Genomic DNA, 17,421 nt, shown 5'->3' on the forward strand with positions numbered 1-17,421 from the left:
CAATTAACTCAAAATGGCCGACTTCCTGTTGGGTTTAGGGTATGTGTCCAAGAGGCTTTCTGTGTGTCCTATTGTGTTACAAATGCCAACTAAATTTGGCAGGTCTAGGTGACATGTGCATGCGGGGCCCAATTTTGCTAATATATGAGGCGGCGCTGTTGAGCGATTTTGCCACACACATGTGCAACTCCCCTAAAATACCTAATTTGTCGCCAGTTTGAATATTTGTGAGATTTTGCATGCATTTTCGAGTATCTTAAGGTCTTGAAAAATGAGATTCAAAAGCCCGCTAAAGAATAACAACCTAATAAAATATAGAAATAAAAATACTTTTGATTGTAGCGGTACTGTGGCTCACTGGTTGATCATAACTTCATTAGAAGTTGCCTGAACTTAAAATAGTGATGCAAACTGTTGTGATATTTGTTTTTTTGTTGAGCCCAATCAGGTCGCATGTTGGTTGTTGAGCTCCGAAGCACAAACACTTTGTTGCGACGTTTCTAATCGACTTTTTGGGGGTGAAAAGTAAAATACATCAGACTCAGCTGCCTATATTAGTTTGGGTGAATTCAAAGATTATTTCATCTCCAAAACTGGACCTAAACAACAGAAGCAGACCTCAACTTCAGCCTTAATGACATTTTGTGGAGCCAAATCTCACAAAACAGCACAGTTTCAAGCTGTTAAAGTCCAAAATGCGGCAAAAAATTTGATTTCTGGCTTCACAGTGAAGAACATTTGGAACTAAGGAAGTAAAAAAAAAAATAGTAGAAGTTGCGTTTTTGGTGCAAAAACACCAAATATCTGTTTCAAACTCCTGAATATCACAAATGTGATGAAGCTTTTCTCTTCATACAGATCCGTCAGGTCAATCAAAACTCTGACTGAGCTGCTCATCGACAGAAACCAACAAACATTTCTGTTAAAATGCACATTTAACAAGAGAAACTCGATTAAATCGGTGCGTTTCCACTGTTAGCCAGAATGAAAACCATGTCTCATTCATTTCCATGTCAAACTGGATGAAATACATTCGCTTCTGTGATTAAAAAACACAAACACGTCACTAAGAAACAGAAATAAATTAGTTTAGATTCATACGTTTTGCACGTTTTTTCAAGAGTCAGTGGGATAAAGGAGTTCCTGACGAGTTAAGTAGCTTTTGAAAGAGAAAAGGAGGCAGTTTTGGAAATATTAGTGCATAAAAACATCCATGTGGACCTGAAGATTTGAGTCTTAGTGGAGAGAATATCTTTTAAAACAACATTTTTGTACCAGTTGATTGTTTTCTAGATTGGAGCTGCAGTAGGACACAACTCTAGAATGATATTTAGTAAAGTGTCAGTTAATTTCCCACAAAACAGACAGTTTTCTAAGTTTTTGATTCATATTAACACTGAAAAACATGCAGAAACAGGAGGACAGTTCACTTTAAAAGATAGGAAATGTAAACTTTAAGGCTGAACATGCGAGATGGAACAAAATCAAAGCGTAAATTTACATAGTTAACATTTTAAAAAGGAGCTGCAGACACCCTGTGACTCTGCTGGTGAATCTTAAAGCTTCACTTTCAAAGTCAGAGAGCTGAAAGGTTCCAGACAAAAAAAAGGCCCGTCGGCTAATCGGAGCGTCTCGTTGAGTCGCTCAGCCCTGGGAAACTCAAACAGACCGGACCACATTCCTGCTGCTCGGCGCCCGTTAACCCTGCAGCTCCGTTCACTCGGATCCCGTTAGCTGGAAACGCAACCGAACCAAACATGCACGATGACTCCCATTCATAAAACCTCATCGAGAAGAGAAAAGCTGTCGACCGACTCAGTGGAGAAGAAATAAAAAGGAGCCGCTTCCAGACTAAACACATATTTATACTCAGCGGTTCTGCAAACAAACTGATTCACAAATTAAGCCAATCAAATCCGAGTCAGATAAATAAATCTGCGCTACCAGAACAGCGTCTCGTTAAGAGCTCGTTAGGAGCCGTCAGTCTCGTTACGCTTAATGACGTGATCCGGTGGTTCCAGAAAACAACCTTCAGCCGTTAAAGTGTCCTTCAGTCCAAGTCTTTGTGAACATTAGAGGATCATAAAAGTAACAGCTCAGATCATAATGTGGCTTTAAAAAGACTGATCGGGTTATTTTTCATAAACGAACAAGTAATCGAAAAAAATTCAAGTTTTGTTTTTTCTTTTTTATGATTTCTGTCACTTTGACCTTCTACACGGAAGACAGTTTTCTAGTCACAGTTGTTCTGTTTTTATGGAAGTGCAGGACTTTATATTGCAGTGAAAACTGAGCCCAAAGTGAAGAAAAATGAACCCAAAATGAAGAAATATGTGGCGTGAGAAAATGAAACATCTAGAAACTGCTTAGACTTCAGAGGTTTACAATGTTAGTATTCAGTGACGGATTATTCAGACGTGGAGTTTATCTTTTTTAAAAACACTGTCAGCAAAAAATCACTGCACAAAAACAGAAACTTCTTGGAGTTCAGAGGGTTAACTTCCTGAATATTTGACATGTTTACTGAACACCAACAAATCTGCTTCATAGGAATTCCAGGTTTGATTTGAAGCGATTTATCCAATAATTAGTCGACAAAATCAGAAATCATTCATCGTCTTTCGGTTCCCGTCAGGTTTTAATAAAACTTGTCGGAGGTGGAGACCCAGAACTACCGGCGTTGAGTGGAAACCTCCTGACCTTCTGCTGCCAGATGTTGCTGATGTTTGACTTCTATTCTCGGCCGGTTTACGACCTCTCGCCTGCCAGAGGAAACAAACGGCTGCAGCCTCGACGCCGTTAGCGCATTATCACCTCACCGACGGCTATCGTGGGACGTTTGGGCTCCGGGGACGAATTAAATCAGAGCTTAAGTGGCGACTCTGAAGCACAAACACAGACCAGAATCTGAAAACGAGCACAGAAAAGTGACACGGCTACCAAATAAATCAACACCAAGGCTAAGATAAATGCTGACATAACCCAAAACGGATTAATCAGATCGAAACTATTTCCACCAGTAGCTTCAGTTGATTCACGTGTTCATGATTTACAGAAATGCTTCAAAGTTTAGAACGAGAGCTAAAGACGACAAATGTCTCCAAACCCAAAGATACTCAGTTTAAAGAAACCAGAAAATATTCACATTTAAGACGGCGCAGTCAGAAGATTTAAGATTTAGATGTTTTTCTTCAAAATGATTCAAATTGATTCATTTTTTGACATGTACGTCCTTCTCCTCTACCTCCACCAACTGTTTTGGTTGATCGGAATAGTTGGTGATTAATTTAAATTGTTGATAAATGATCAACCACCATGCCATAATTGGATAAATCACAACCCACAATGAGGAAAAATGAGGCCGAAGTGAAGAAAAAATTGCCCATATTGAGAGAAAATGAGGCGACAGTGAGGAAAAATTTGCCCAAAATGAGGAAAAATTGGGTCAGTGACAAAAAATTTGCTGAAAGTGAAGAAAAATTATCCCAAAGTGAGGAAAAATTCGGCCACAGTGAGGAAAAAATTAAAATGAGCTTATAGTGAAGAAAAATGAGGCGATAGTGAAGGAAAATAAGCCAACATTGAGGAAAAATTAGCCCAAAGTGAGGGAAAATGAGGGCAAAGTGAGGAAAAATTTGTCAAAAGTGAGGAAAAATTTGCCTAAAGTGGTGGTAAATGAGTCCACAGTGAAGGAAAATGAGCCCAAACTGAAGAAAAATAAGCCCATAGAGAAGGAAAATGAGGCGACAGTGAAGGAAAATAAGCCCACAGTGAGGAAAAATTAGCCAAAAATGCGGAAAGATTTGCCTAAAGTGGTGGTAAATGAGCCCACAGTGAGGAAAATTGAGCCCACAGTGAAGAAAAATTGAGCCCAAAGTGAAGAAAAATTAGCCCAAAATGAAGAAAAATAAGCCCACAGTGAAGGAAAATGTGGCGACAGTGAAGAAACATAGGCCCACAGTGAGGAAAAATGAGCCTAAAGTGGTGAAAAATGAGCCCAAAGAGAGGAACAACAGCTTGTGCCCAGTTTATAGAAGTGATATAATCGAGAGGCGATTGGACACCATTTTTTTGGCTTAAAATATCTTTCAGTTATCTCACTGTCAATCTTTACATCCAAAATAAATGGAAAATAAAGGTATGCAAACTAAACTCCTCAGAGACCTTCCACAATAATTCTTTGATGAAATAAAGCCACACTAGCAGGCGGCTGCAGCGTAAACACGTAAACTAATCCTGCCTTTTGTCAGTTTGCCTCGCCGTTACCCGGCTATTAGCACATCCTTAACACCAGCTGACCCCAACACTGGTCCTGGAGCCAGATGCTGTTTATTTACACATGCAGTGTGACTGTAAACAGTTAAACAAGACACTGTCAGCAGCATCTGAGTGAAAAATAAACAAAATATCCTGTCAAATGCAAAAAAAATTAAAATGCAGATTATCGCAATAAAGTGAAACAAGCCTTTGCCTTAAATTGGAGCTGAGTGACACATAAAAATAAAAATAAAACTGATATATTATTCAAAAATAATAATGTAGCTCCTATGATCTGTATACTGCGCTTAATTATATAGTGATTTGGATAAAATTTTAGAATAATCGGTTGCAAACAGTGTGTCTAAACACACATTTCATTATCGCGTTTCCTTAATGCTCGTTTTTTTTGCTCCTGCCACATTTTCAGTTTCCTCATTTTTCACTACAACATAAAATCCTGTATGGAAGCAGAGAGAACTCAGAAATGTCTTCTGTACAGTTTAACAAAGTTAAAATACTAAATTATACTATATACTTACAGTTTGGTCTTTTTGTGTTCGCTTTGTGTCTCCCTTTGCCTTGTTGTTGCCGTATGATGTCATTTTTTGGTCTCTTTTTTGTGTCTCACTGTGGTGGTTTCATCTCCACATACTACAGGTATTTAACTAGTTCCATATTTCTAGCCTCTCCAGACTTTTCCTCTCTTCTCTGTTCATCATCTGTAGAAAGATGTTTCACCATGCTGAATGTATCTCCAACAACTTGCTCCTCTGTTTACTGTTTCTGAGCCATGCTGCATTTATTTTATTCATCCAGTAGGTTGGCTCTTCAGTCTGAAACTATTTGAAACTTGTTCAAAATGACTCAAAGTTGGTCGAAGGAAACAAAAATTTTCCAAAATGACTCAAGAATTGCTCAATATAACCCAAAAACAGTCTAAACTTACTTGAAAGTACCTGAAAACATCTATAAATTTGTCATTTTAAACAAGATTTGTGTCTCTAAAGTGAATTAAAGTCATTTTGGACAAGTTTTAAGCCACACTGCAGTCTCTGTTCCTCATGTGTAGAAAGATATTTCACCATGCTGAATCTCAAAAGTGCCAAAAATAAGACACAAATGACAAAAACAAGACACAAAACTGCATAAAACAAGACAACACGGAGATGACAAGAGAGACTGAGAGGAAAATTAAAGCTACTGGATCAACAAAATAAATGCAGAGGAGAACGTTGTTGGAGATTCATTCAGCATGGAGAAACATCTTTCTATAGCTGATGAACAGAGACTCAAAAGTGGACTAATAATTGTTTAAAATGACAAAAATTATCTATAATGACTCAAAAATGTACATTTCGAACACATTTTGAGTCATCTAAAATTAATTAAAAGTAATTTTGCATCATTCTTGACGTATTTTGCAGCAGTTATGAGTAATTTTGGGCAATTTTGTGTCACTTTACTTCGGCAGAGGAAAATCAAAGCTACTGGATCAATAAAATAAATGCAGCATGGCTCAGAAACAGTGAACAGAGGAGCAGGTTGTTGGAGATACATCCAGCATGGTGAAACATCTTTCTACAGGTGGTGAGCAGAGTAAAGAGGAAAAGTATGGAGAAGATGGACTAAAAATTCTCCAAAATGACCCAAATTGTCCATAAGGACTCAAAATTGATTAATTTTAAACCAAAGTTCAGTCATTTTGAACCAGTTTCAAGAAATTTTGGAGAGATTTCAAGTTGTTTGGGACAATTCTGAAGTAGGTTTGGAAAAGTTTTGAATCATTTGGACAATTTTTTATTATTTTGGACAAGTTAAAAGTTATTTTAAGTTATTTTAGACATGTTTTGAGTCATTTTAGACAATTAAGTTATTGTAGACAGATTGAGAATTAACTGCAGCATGGCTCAGAAACAGTGAACAGAGGAGCAAGTTGTTGGAGATACATTCAGCATGGAGAAACATCTTTCTGCAGATGATGTAGAGCAGAGTATAATTTAGTATAACTTGTTTTTTTATTGGCGTTAAACTGCACAGAGGACATTTCTGAGTTCTCTACTTCAAATCATGGTTCTCCTGTTTCCATAGAGGTGCAGGACTTTAAATTAGAGTCAAAAATGAGCAAAAAGTGAGGAAAAATGCGACCAGAGTGAAAACAAAAAGAACTCCCACAAACTTGTAGTTTTTCTGCATCTTTTTGTGTAAATTCAGTTAAAATCATGACTTGGTTTGTCTTCAAACACTCCTAACTACTCTGCTTCCAGGTCGTGTGGTTCTGGACTCAGAGAGGTGATCGTACCTATGAGCGCCTGGAACAGGTTGCTCTGGAAGATGTCGATGACCCTCTGGATGGAGTGTCGGAGCTGCCGGTCCTCCACGTGGTTCAGCTTGGCCCGGTACTCCTCCAGCAGCAGCAGGGCTCGCTGAGCATCTGGTGGACAGGAAGAGGAAGAGTGAGTCTCAGATATGACCAACATAAACCCACCCGCAGCAAGTCAGATAACAAACCTCCACATGTGAACACGGTCGAGTAAGTCGGTTTAAATAAAGTCGGGCTGGTTTGAAAGAGTCTTTACCCCAACAGGCGAGTAGAAGTGTCAGCACAGAGGGAGGAATAAGGTCAGATTTGTTTCTACAAGGCATCAAAATGTTCGATTCTGCCCATAAAGGGGCAAATTAGCACGAAATCGAAACAAACAAAAATTAAATCAAATGCACAAATTAATGACTTCAATTGTTCAGTTAAGGCTATACCCCTGTACTGTACTATATATGTACAATACTCCTGTACTATACTATATACGCAAGTGTTCCACCAGGACGGTTATTTCCGCTTTTGATGCTGTAATGCGCATGCCAAGCGTGGAATCCGATTACTCGACTAATCACCAGAATAATGGATAGAATACTCAATTACTAAAATAATCGATAGCTGCAGCCCGATGTATTTTCGACATAGATTCACCTGATGATCATTTAATCCATTACCTCCCATCGTAACGCCATGAAGTCACATGTGGCGTCTTAGATTTCAGTATAATTGCAGAATTAAACAAATATTAACAACAATATTCTGTCATTTGTTGACAGTTTTCACTGATTAACCAGATCTAAATGCAGGTCAGCGTATGGAGGGTTTATGTAGCAGCAAACTGAATGAATTTAACGTTTTGTTGACCCAAGACAAATTTCACAACAAATCTTTGTGACGCTTAAATAGAACATATATTTAATATAGCATGTCTTTATTCAATCAGAATATTGTGACAGTTTTATATCACTTTTATATATATATATATATATATATATATATATATATATATATATATATATATATATATATATATCACTGTTTTAAATATCCGACAAATGATATAAAGGTGTCAGAAATACAAATCTGAGACACGTAAATTACTTCAGCTCTGATACTTGAAGACATTACATCGAGTGAGCGCAGAAACAGTAAGTGCAGCCGTTATTTTTTACTGTGAATTCAAAGTTCCAAAAACTCAATTTAATTCAGTTTACAATAATATAAAAATGAGGAAAGCGGTGAGAAGAAATTACTTGCATTGATCTTCAGTTGATAGACTAATGAATCTTCCACAAGGAGGGAAGCATCAAAAATCATCTAAACCTGACCGACACGGACCTCACGAGGAAATTCAGCTAAAACACTTCAGTTAAAATGAAGACTTCGGAATATAAAAAGGCAACATGAGTACAGGGGGTCCTCAGTTTTCAACGTTCTCGACCTACGGCGTTTCGTCAGAACTGGTTACGTGGAACTGGTTGGCAAGCGGAGCGGATGAATACGTCGTCACGCGGCGCTATAAGACGGCTTTGTTTACATTTTCCGGTTGTAAACCACCTTGGATTGTGCTACATTCACTAACTTTTTGCCCTTTATTATTGGCGCTTTTCGACCAGCACCTACTCGGCTCAACTCTACTCGGTTTGTGAGGTTTTCCATCAGGACGTAGTACCTAGTACCAGGTACTATTTTACTACCTACTCGGCCGAGGTTCCAAGTGAGCTGAGTGGAGCCGATAATGTGACATGTACAGAGTGCAGGCAACTGATTGGACAGGAAGTGATGACACGTGAGAGTGACTCCTTCACGAAAACCAGTGAGTGTTTTGTGACTTCAAGAAATTTTTACATTAATTATCCCATTGGCGGCAAGCTCACTTTAAACAAACAGGTACATTTTGAAAGTAATGTCGCTGTCTCCTGTAAGCAGACAATAAGCTAGCTAGTTAGCCATCAACGCTAACTCTGTGGCCAGGCCGCTGTGCTATGAAGACTCCTCTCACGATGAGGTGGTACTCAACTGTAGTGGAAAACGACCTAAACCGAGTCGAGTCGATGGGAGTAGGTGGTAGTGGAAAAGCGCCTTAAGGCTCCCAAGCGCAAGTCAGACTTTTCTGATGCTTCGAAGAAATGGAAAGCCATGGAAGTGAAATTACATGTAATAAAATATTCGGAAAAGGGCGAAACACTGACAAACATCGGACGAACACACGGGACGCACAGGAGAGTCTGAGTTTCGACTTACGGCGAATATCGATTTACTTCGCACTGTAGGAACGGAATTCCGTCTTAAGTCGAGGACGTCCTGTACTTAGTCGGGCCTCTGACGTTTTAAGAAATTAAACGTACGGACGCTGAAGAAGCAGCAGGAGTCCTGAGAGTCTTTCTGAAACGACTAATGATAAAAGTTTAGGAAGAAATCCACATTCACTCAATATGTGGTATTTAATGTGCAAAATGCACCTCTGTTCCTTTTATTTAGAGGTTTTAATTCAGAAAAGAGCCGTAAATGTGATGATATAAAAGCTGCTGGAGGGAAGCCTTCCTACCCCAGCAGCTTTTATGTCGTCACATTTACGGCTCTTTCCTCTTCAGTTTGTTTAGAAGCAGCAGATTCAGACATGTCGCTGGCCTATAAAGCCTCAACCGACCCGCTGGTACACTGACCTCCATTCAGAGCTGATTTGTCAATTACACAGATTTTACATCTGGAGCCTTGTTCTAAGCCGAAAAGCCAAATATTCTCCTCAAGTGTGAGGCTTTTTTTCTCGTTTTATGAGACGCAGAGAACTTGAAATGATCGAATTGCGACATTTACTAACATTTTCTAATCTGACAGAGGGCAAATTAATCAATAATGGAAGTAATATTTAGTTTTTATACCCCATCCTCCTAGTTAAAGATGCTTATAAAACATGTTAAATTGGTAATATGGAGGTTTAATTATAACTAGAAGATAAAATTAGGTTGCTAATTAGTTTATAATGTCTCAGAATATTGTAACAAACCTTTATATCACTGTAATTTGAGTAGTTTTGGACAGTTGGTCGCACAAAATATGACAAAAAGAACTTGAAATAATCATTCTAACAATTGACAAACTAACCGTTTAATTGGATTTGAAAAAGGTTGTTAATTAGTTTTACAATGACTTAATTAAATTTGAATGTTGCGATGCAGTTTTATGTCACTTTAACCTGAATATATTTGAATTTTGGACAGTTAGTCGCACAAAACACGACAAAGAGAAGTTGAAATCAGCGTAATTCAACATTTCTAACAACTCTAACTAAATAGTTAATTGAAAAAATGGCACGTTAATCAACAATAGAATTAATATTTAGTTTTAATCCTTAAAAGATGCTATATAACAGCATGTTAGCAATTAATTAAATATTTCAATTCTCCTAGTAAAAGCTGCTGATAAAAAAAAATAATATGGTAATATCAGAATCCAATTATAACTATTAAGTATAATTAGGTTCCTAATTAGTTTTGTAACATCTTAATTAAATGTTTTAAAGGTTTAAAGGTTCTGTAATCTGTAAATCTGTGACTTTCAAACCAGAAACAGAACTCACAATGAGCAGTTTACTAATAAATGTTAATTAGATGGAAATTAATCAATAAAGATGACTAAATAAATAAATAAATAAATAAATAAATAAATAAATATAAAATTTTATAAATAAAACCTGATTTAATCCTGTAATAGTGTACAAGTTTACTAACGTCTTAATTAAATAAGAATATAAGGCGCAGTTTCAGATCATTATAATTAGCTTTTCATAGTTTATCACACAAAATCAGACACAAAGAACTTGTAATGAGGTTATTTTCACGTTTTCTAACAATTTACCAACTAATTAAATGGTTGGTTAATTGGATAAAGGGCAGATTTATCAATAAAAGAACAAATATTTAGTTTTATTCCTTCGAAGATGCTACATACAAAGACATCAACTCACTATTTGAGTTTTTCCCAGTAAAAATGCACAAGTTTATTTATGTCTTACTATAATCTGAATATTGTGAGTTTTAATTCACTTTATTGTCAATATCTTTGACTTTAAGACTTTTGGTTGCACAAAACAAGACAAAGAAGGCTTGTAATTAGCTTACTTTCACGTTTTCTAACAATTTATAAACTAATTAAATGGTTGGTTAATTGGATAAAGTGCAAATGTATCAATAATAGCAGAAATATTTAGTTTCATTCCTTCAAAGATGCTGCATACGAAGACATCAACTCACTATTTGAGAGGGTTTTTCTCAGTAGAAGTGTTCAAGTTTATTTATGTCTTCATAAAATAAGAATATTGTTAGTTTTAAGTCATTTTATTGTTTAGATCTTTGACTTGAAGACTGTTGGTTGCACAAAACAAGACACTGACAAGTTGTATTGAGTATATTTTCACATTTTTGTCCAATTTACAAAAAACGAATTAAATGGTCAGTTAATTTGAGGATAGATTAATAATAATAGTAATAATATATTTTATTTGCAAAGCATTTTACATTATAAAACAATCTCAAAGTACTAGAATACTCAATAAAAAACAAATATTTAGTTTTATCCCTTAAAGATGCCATATATTCAGACGTCAACTCACTATTTGAGTTTTTCCAGTAAAAGTGCTTTCATGTCTTAATTCTGAATATTGTGGCAGTTTCAGTTCACTACAATCCGAACATATCTTTTAAAAAAAACACATCAAGTTTTCAGTTTTTTCTCAGTAACTTTGTGATAAACTGAGTCCAAATAGAACTACTGATTAGGTTGCTGTTAACTCACTACTTCCCACTATTTTAATTATATTTTGTCAAGGATGAAAATAAAAGTGTATAAATTTAAACAATGTCTGAATCACACGAAGATATTTTTCTAAATTTTTACAGCTAACCTACTTCTGGGAATCGTGTGCGGACTGCTCGTAAATATTTTATTAATATTAGAGTTTATTTTTAGTTGCGCTCGTCTCCAGACAAGGTGCCCCATATACAACTTGGTTAGCAACAGCGGCTAACCGGCTAGCACCGACTTTTAACTCACTTCTCCCGGCTCGGTACGGCTCGGCTGGGCCCAACCGAGCAGTGTGGACCGAGTTCGGGTCGAGTTGAGTGCGTTTGTCCCGACTCTGGTCCGTGTTTGTGCCCGTTTGTGCGACGCCGAGGTCGGAGTTTGTGGCAGCCGTTAGCCGCTAGCTGGCTAGTTAAGACGTGAAGTGGAAGCGGCTTACCTTTCTTTCTCACTGGCATGGTTCGGTTCGGTTCGGTTTGGCTCGGGCTCGTCGTCCGTTAGTACTCTCCCCCACAGGACGGGCTTTATTGATTTTTTCAAGCCCCGCTGTCGCCGCTCCAAGTCGAAGGAAATCCCTCCACGACGACACCAAGTTCCTCCGAGCGACAAACCTCCGAACTAAACTCGGTGTCAAACTGGCGACAGCCGCCGAACCGGGTCAAAGTGAGATCCCAGAAGATCCCAGAAAAAGCGGCGGCTCCGGTGAGCTACCGACTCTCTCCCGCGCCACGGAGGTTCCCTGCGCCCGGCGAGCACCGCGCAGCAGGCAGGCGGACGGACGGGCTGACCGCGGCGGCGACACCCGGCTGCCGAAGCGGGACCCGCCGAGCCAAACTCCGCGTCAACAACAGCTTCCGTGCGGGCGGAGCTCCGGGCGGCGCAGGCATGAAGCTGCTGCCGGCGGAGGAGAGCGATACGCGGCGGAGCTTTGATGCTTCTTCCAGGAACGTGAGAAACTTCAGAGAGCAGCCCGCTGGTCTCCGCTCTGCGCCGTGCGTTCGTGTCAAACTTCTCGGAGCATAAATCCCTCCTCTCCTCTCCTCTCCTCCTGCTTCCTCTCTTTTTTCCTCTTTTTCTTCCTCCTCCCTCCTCCTCCTCCTGCACCTCCCCAGGTCCACCAAATTCCAAACTTTCCTCCAAAATGGCGCCTCGCAGGGCTGGAGACGTGAACCATGTGATTCCCAAAAAGCCGACCCTCCAACCTGCCGCCCAATCAGGCAGCTCACCTCCAGGCCGAGGAGGAGGAGGAGGAGGAGGAGGAGGAGGAGGAGGAGGAGGAGGAGGAGGAAGAGCTGCGAGATGAAGGAAGGGAAGGTGAAAGTGAGAAGGGAAAGTTAAGGAGGGAAGCAACAAAGTTAGAAATCAAAGACTAAAAACAGAGAATAAGATCACCTGGCTGGACTCCAGGAAGACTTCACTGAGCTGCAGGTTAAAGTTTGTTAGACGGATGTTCAGTCAGTAATCTGCAGCTTCCAGGTAACTTTCTACAGAACATACACACCTGGATTTACCATCATCAGCTCTGAGCTCCACCTGGTCCAGGTTGTGGTCACTGATCAACTCTAAACATCGCCAACCTCTCATGGTCATGATCTGAGTCGTAACTTTGGAAACGAACAAAAAGGAGCTTTGTGTTGGGTGAATGTCACAACCGTGAAACTTTTCTAGAAATAACCAAGTAGTTTAGGTGCCTAAAACTAACCAAGGACTTTTGGTGAATAAACTAATCCAAACACTTCTGGTGCCTTAACAAAGCCAAAAAGCTTTGATACCTGAACTTAACTAAGGAGTTATGGTGTCTAAACTTTACCAGGAAGTTTTGGTACAAAAACGTAACCAAGTTCTGTAATTTATCTCAATAGTTTTGGTCTCTAAACTTAACAAAGTCATTTTTTGTGCCTAAACCTTACCAAATAGTGTTGGTTCCTAAATTTAACCAAGTGGTTTTGGTGAAACGACTTCACCAAATAGATTGCAGTTTCCTAATTTTGGCTTGATCAAGCAGTATTGTTGCCTAAACGTAATTGTTGTTGGTACCTAAACTTAACAAAGACGTTTCTGTGCCTAAACTTCATCAACTACTGTTGGTGTTTAAATTTAATCACATAGTTATGGTATCTAAACTAAACCAGGTAGTTTTGGTATAAAAACTTAACCAAATAGTTCTTGGTTCCATAAGTTTGGTACCCAATCTTAACCAAGTAGTTCTGGTGTCTAAACTTTACAAAGCAGGTTTTGTAACTGAACTTCATCAGCTGTTGGTGGTGTCCAAACTAAACCAGGAGGTTTTGGTGCAAAAACTGAACCAAATAGTTCTGGTTCTATAACTTATCTGAAGAGATTTGGCACCTAAACTTAACCGACTAGTTTTTCTGCCTCAACCCAATCAACTATTTTTGGTACCTTAACTTAACCAAGCAGTTATGATGTCTAAACTTTACCAGCTAGTTTTAGTACAAAAACGTAACCAAATCATTCTGGTTCCATAATTTATCAAGATAGATTTGACACCTAAACTTAAACAAGTAGTTTTAGTGCATAAACTTAAGCAGGTGGATTTGATGCCTAAATTTAACCGAGTAGTTTTAGTGCAGAAACTAACCCTAATAGTTCTGGTGCCATAACTAAGTCCAATAGGTTTGGTGCCTTCACTGAACAAACGAGTTTTTCTGATTAAACTTAATCAACTCTGTCTGGCACCTAAACTTAACCAAGTAATTTTGGTGCCATAACTTCACCAAATAGCTTTTCACACCTAAACTGAACCAAGTAGTTCAAGTACGTAAACTTAAAGTAGGTTTGGTGCCTCAAAGGAATCAACTGTTTTTGGTGCCTAGACCTATTTAAGAACTTTTGGTGCAATAATTTAACCAAACATCGACTGACAGCAGAAGTAAACAGCAAGTAAACAGCGAGTTAAAGTAAAATTTAAACCATAAACAGCATCATAAGAATAGTAAAGGATGCAGCTTTGCCTAAAGTCCACTTCCTCGTCCACCATTTCCCCACAAAATAAGAATCTGGACTTTTGTTCTCTTTGAAGAGCAAATTATCTTCAGGAATGATGTGATAAAAATGGAGTGATAACATTCGGAGTACACAATCGCCGTAGTCTGGAACCCTGCACATTTAGAGGAGATTTTCTTGAAGAACCTCTTGTGTATTCAGCAGCATTCATCTTCCTTTTAGTTCTGACCCAAGTAGCCCTGAAGCTCCTACGTATGTATGATGCTGCCGCCACCATGCTTTAGTGCTTGATCTACTCTGTTAACTACAGCTAATCTATTTAATGGAAACAAGAATAAGTCAGAACTTTTATTTCATTCTTTTTTTTCATTTATGACCAAGTAACCTTGAAGCGCCACCATAGTATGATGCTGTCGCCACCATGCTTTTGTGCTTTTTAAAAAATTTTTATTACAGCTAAGGTAGCCTGTAGCGCCACCTTCTGATGACACTAATTTTTCACTCCAAGGCAGTTAATGGAAGAAAGAATAATTAATAACTTCCATTTCATCCTTCAGTTGTGACCAAGTAGCCCTGAAACTACCACATACTATGATGCTGCCACCACTATGCTTTACTAGCCATGTTTCCTTTCAATGTTTTTAGGTGCATTTTATGATAGTCAGTGAGTCAGTTTTGTGACATTACAACAGAGTTCAGATTCAGTCTGTGCAGTCAACATGAATCTACAGACAGCAGCTGGTTAGCGTAGCTTAGCATAAAGACCGAAAACAGCAGCAAATGGCTATTTTGGTTATAAGTCCACCTACCAGCTCCTGTTGAGCTCGTGTTGTATCTGGATTATCTGAATGTGATCAGTGTGCTAATCAGAGCTCCCTGCTGCATAATAGTAATAATGTAAATCTGAGGCTTTGGTTGAAGGTCGGAGGTCGAGCTGCGAACCGACTGAAGTACAAATCTGCCCCTGAAGATGAAACGCCGTCCTCTTCCTCTCCGTCGCCGAGTCTCTCATGTGCTGATGCAAACCACTGGAAGCTCTGGCCCAGATTAAAGCCAGCAGCTCCGGTGAAAGGAGGAGGCCTTTATTTTTAGACGGTCATGTTTAATGAATGACCCTCGTCGGTTTGAAGCGCAGAGGAGGAGGTCCGCTCTGCTCTCACGCCATCCGTCAGGCCATCGAACCGAGCCGGAAGGTGACGGACGCCACGGCAACGCGAGTCACAGGTGCTGCCCATCTACAGGAAATGCATTTTTGTTTTCAGACTGAGATGAAAACAACTAGAGCAGCAAAACAGCATGGTCAAACAAAACGCACAACTAAAAAATGGGTTTTCGTGGCTTTTTGTCCGTCTCTATGGTTGTTTAGTGTCTTTTTCATTGTTCTGGGTGGGGTTTTTGTTGTTTTTATACGTTATTTTGAAAATCTTATCATTTCATGTCTATTTGCTGTTGTTTTGTGTGTCTTTATTGTTGTTTTGTGTGTCTTTTTAATTGTTCTGTTTTTTGTTTTTAGAGTTATTTTCAACATCTTGTGATTCATTTCATGTATATTAGTTGTCATTTTGTGTGACTTATGTGTGTTTTTTTGTTTTTTATAGTTATTTTGAGAATGTTGTTGGTCATTTCATGTTGCTGTCATCATTTTGTATGTCTTTGTGGTTGTTTTGTGTGTGTGTTTTCTTTGTTTATATATTAATTTTGAGTATCTTGTGCATCATTTGTGTCTGTGGTCGGTTTGTGTGTCTCTGTGTTTGTTTAGTGTCTTTTTAATTGTTCTGTGTGGGGTTTTTTTGGTTTTTATAGTTATTTTGCATATCTTGTGGGTCATTTCATGTATATTTGCTGTCATTTTGTGTGTCTTCATGGTTGTTTTATGTGTTTTATTGACTTTAAGTGTGTTGTTGTGTTTTTATAGTTATTTTGAATATCTTATGGGTCCTTTCATGTCTGTTTGTTGTTTTGTGTGTCTATGGTTGTTCTGTATGTTTTTTCATTGAGTTGTGTGTTTTTGGGGTTTTTTGTTTTTATAGTTATTTTGAATCTCTTCTGGGTCATTTCATGTTTATTTGTTGCCATTTTGTGTGTCTCTATAGTTGTTTTATGTGTGTTTTTTGTTGTTCTGTGTGGGGTTTTGGGGGAATTTTTTTTGTCTTTATAGTCATTTTGAGCATATTGTCGGTCATTTCATGTCTCTGCTGTAATTTTGTGTGTCTTTATTGTTGTTCTATGTGTTTTTGTCATCATTCTGTGTTTTGTTTTGTTTTTTTTCATTTTGTATTCATTTTGAGTATCCTGTGCGTCATTTCGTGTCTCTTTTTGGTGGTTTTGTGTGTCTTTGTCATTGTTCTGTGTGTTTCATTGACTTTATGTGAATTTTTTTGTGTGTTTTTGTATTTATTTGGAATATTTTGTGCATCATTTCACGTCTCTTTATGGTTCTTTTGTGTGTCTTTATTGTTGTTTTGTATGTTTTTGTCATTGTTCTGTGCATTTTCATTGGCTGTTTGAGTTTTTATGGTCACTTTAAATATTTTGGGTATATTTTTATGTCTCTGAGGTGATTTTGTCTCTTTGTAGTTTGTTGTGTGTCTTTATGGTCATCTTGAATAATTTTTAGGTGGTGTAATGTCTCCTTGTGGTCATTTTGTGGCTCTTTGTTGTTGTTGTTTTGTGTGTTTTCTGTAATTTTGAGAACATTTAAGCTGGATCAGTGTCATTAGGCGTCACTTTGAGGTCATTTTTCAGTTTCTTGTGGCTGTTTTGTGTCTTTTTGTGATGTTTTTGTCACTTCAGACTTGTAGAAGACTCGGCGGTCTGTGCAGCCAAACAGGCTTTGAGGTTATCGAGGTAACTTCAGGCTTCAGCTTGATTTGTGTCTGAACTGAATGAAAATAAAGTTAAAGATTCGTATTTGTTTGTTTAACACAGCAGATGTTCCCATCAGAGAGGCGATGATACGTCCTGCTCTTATTTTCATAACACCACATTAAACAGCTGGAGGAGTTCACTTCATTTCCATAAATTATCACTTTTTTCACTTCTGCTATCAAACCTGTAAACTGAGTTCGTATTTTACTGCA

At 38.3% G+C, this 17,421-nt stretch overlaps 1 protein-coding gene across 14 annotated transcripts in view; it reads right to left on the reverse strand.

Annotated features, from left to right (window-relative positions):
- Window positions 1-11,955, reverse strand: part of LOC111568381 (disks large homolog 1) — a 165,380-nt gene extending 153,425 nt beyond the window's left edge. For all 14 annotated transcript variants that reach the window (XM_023270021.3, XM_023270019.3, XM_023270018.3 and 11 more), the window contains exons 1-2: window positions 11,814-11,955; window positions 6,560-6,691 (exon numbers count right to left, since the gene is read on the reverse strand). In XM_023270021.3, coding sequence (XP_023125789.1) covers window positions 6,560-6,691; window positions 11,814-11,832 — 151 coding nt within the window. In that variant the 5' untranslated portion in view covers window positions 11,833-11,955. The remainder of the gene's footprint in view (window positions 1-6,559; window positions 6,692-11,813) is intronic.
- Between the last annotated feature and the right edge of the window lie 5,466 nt (window positions 11,956-17,421).

The sequence above is a fragment of the Amphiprion ocellaris genome, chromosome 10 (assembly GCF_022539595.1).
Source record: "Amphiprion ocellaris isolate individual 3 ecotype Okinawa chromosome 10, ASM2253959v1, whole genome shotgun sequence".
NCBI classification, from domain to species: Eukaryota; Metazoa; Chordata; class Actinopteri; family Pomacentridae; genus Amphiprion; species Amphiprion ocellaris.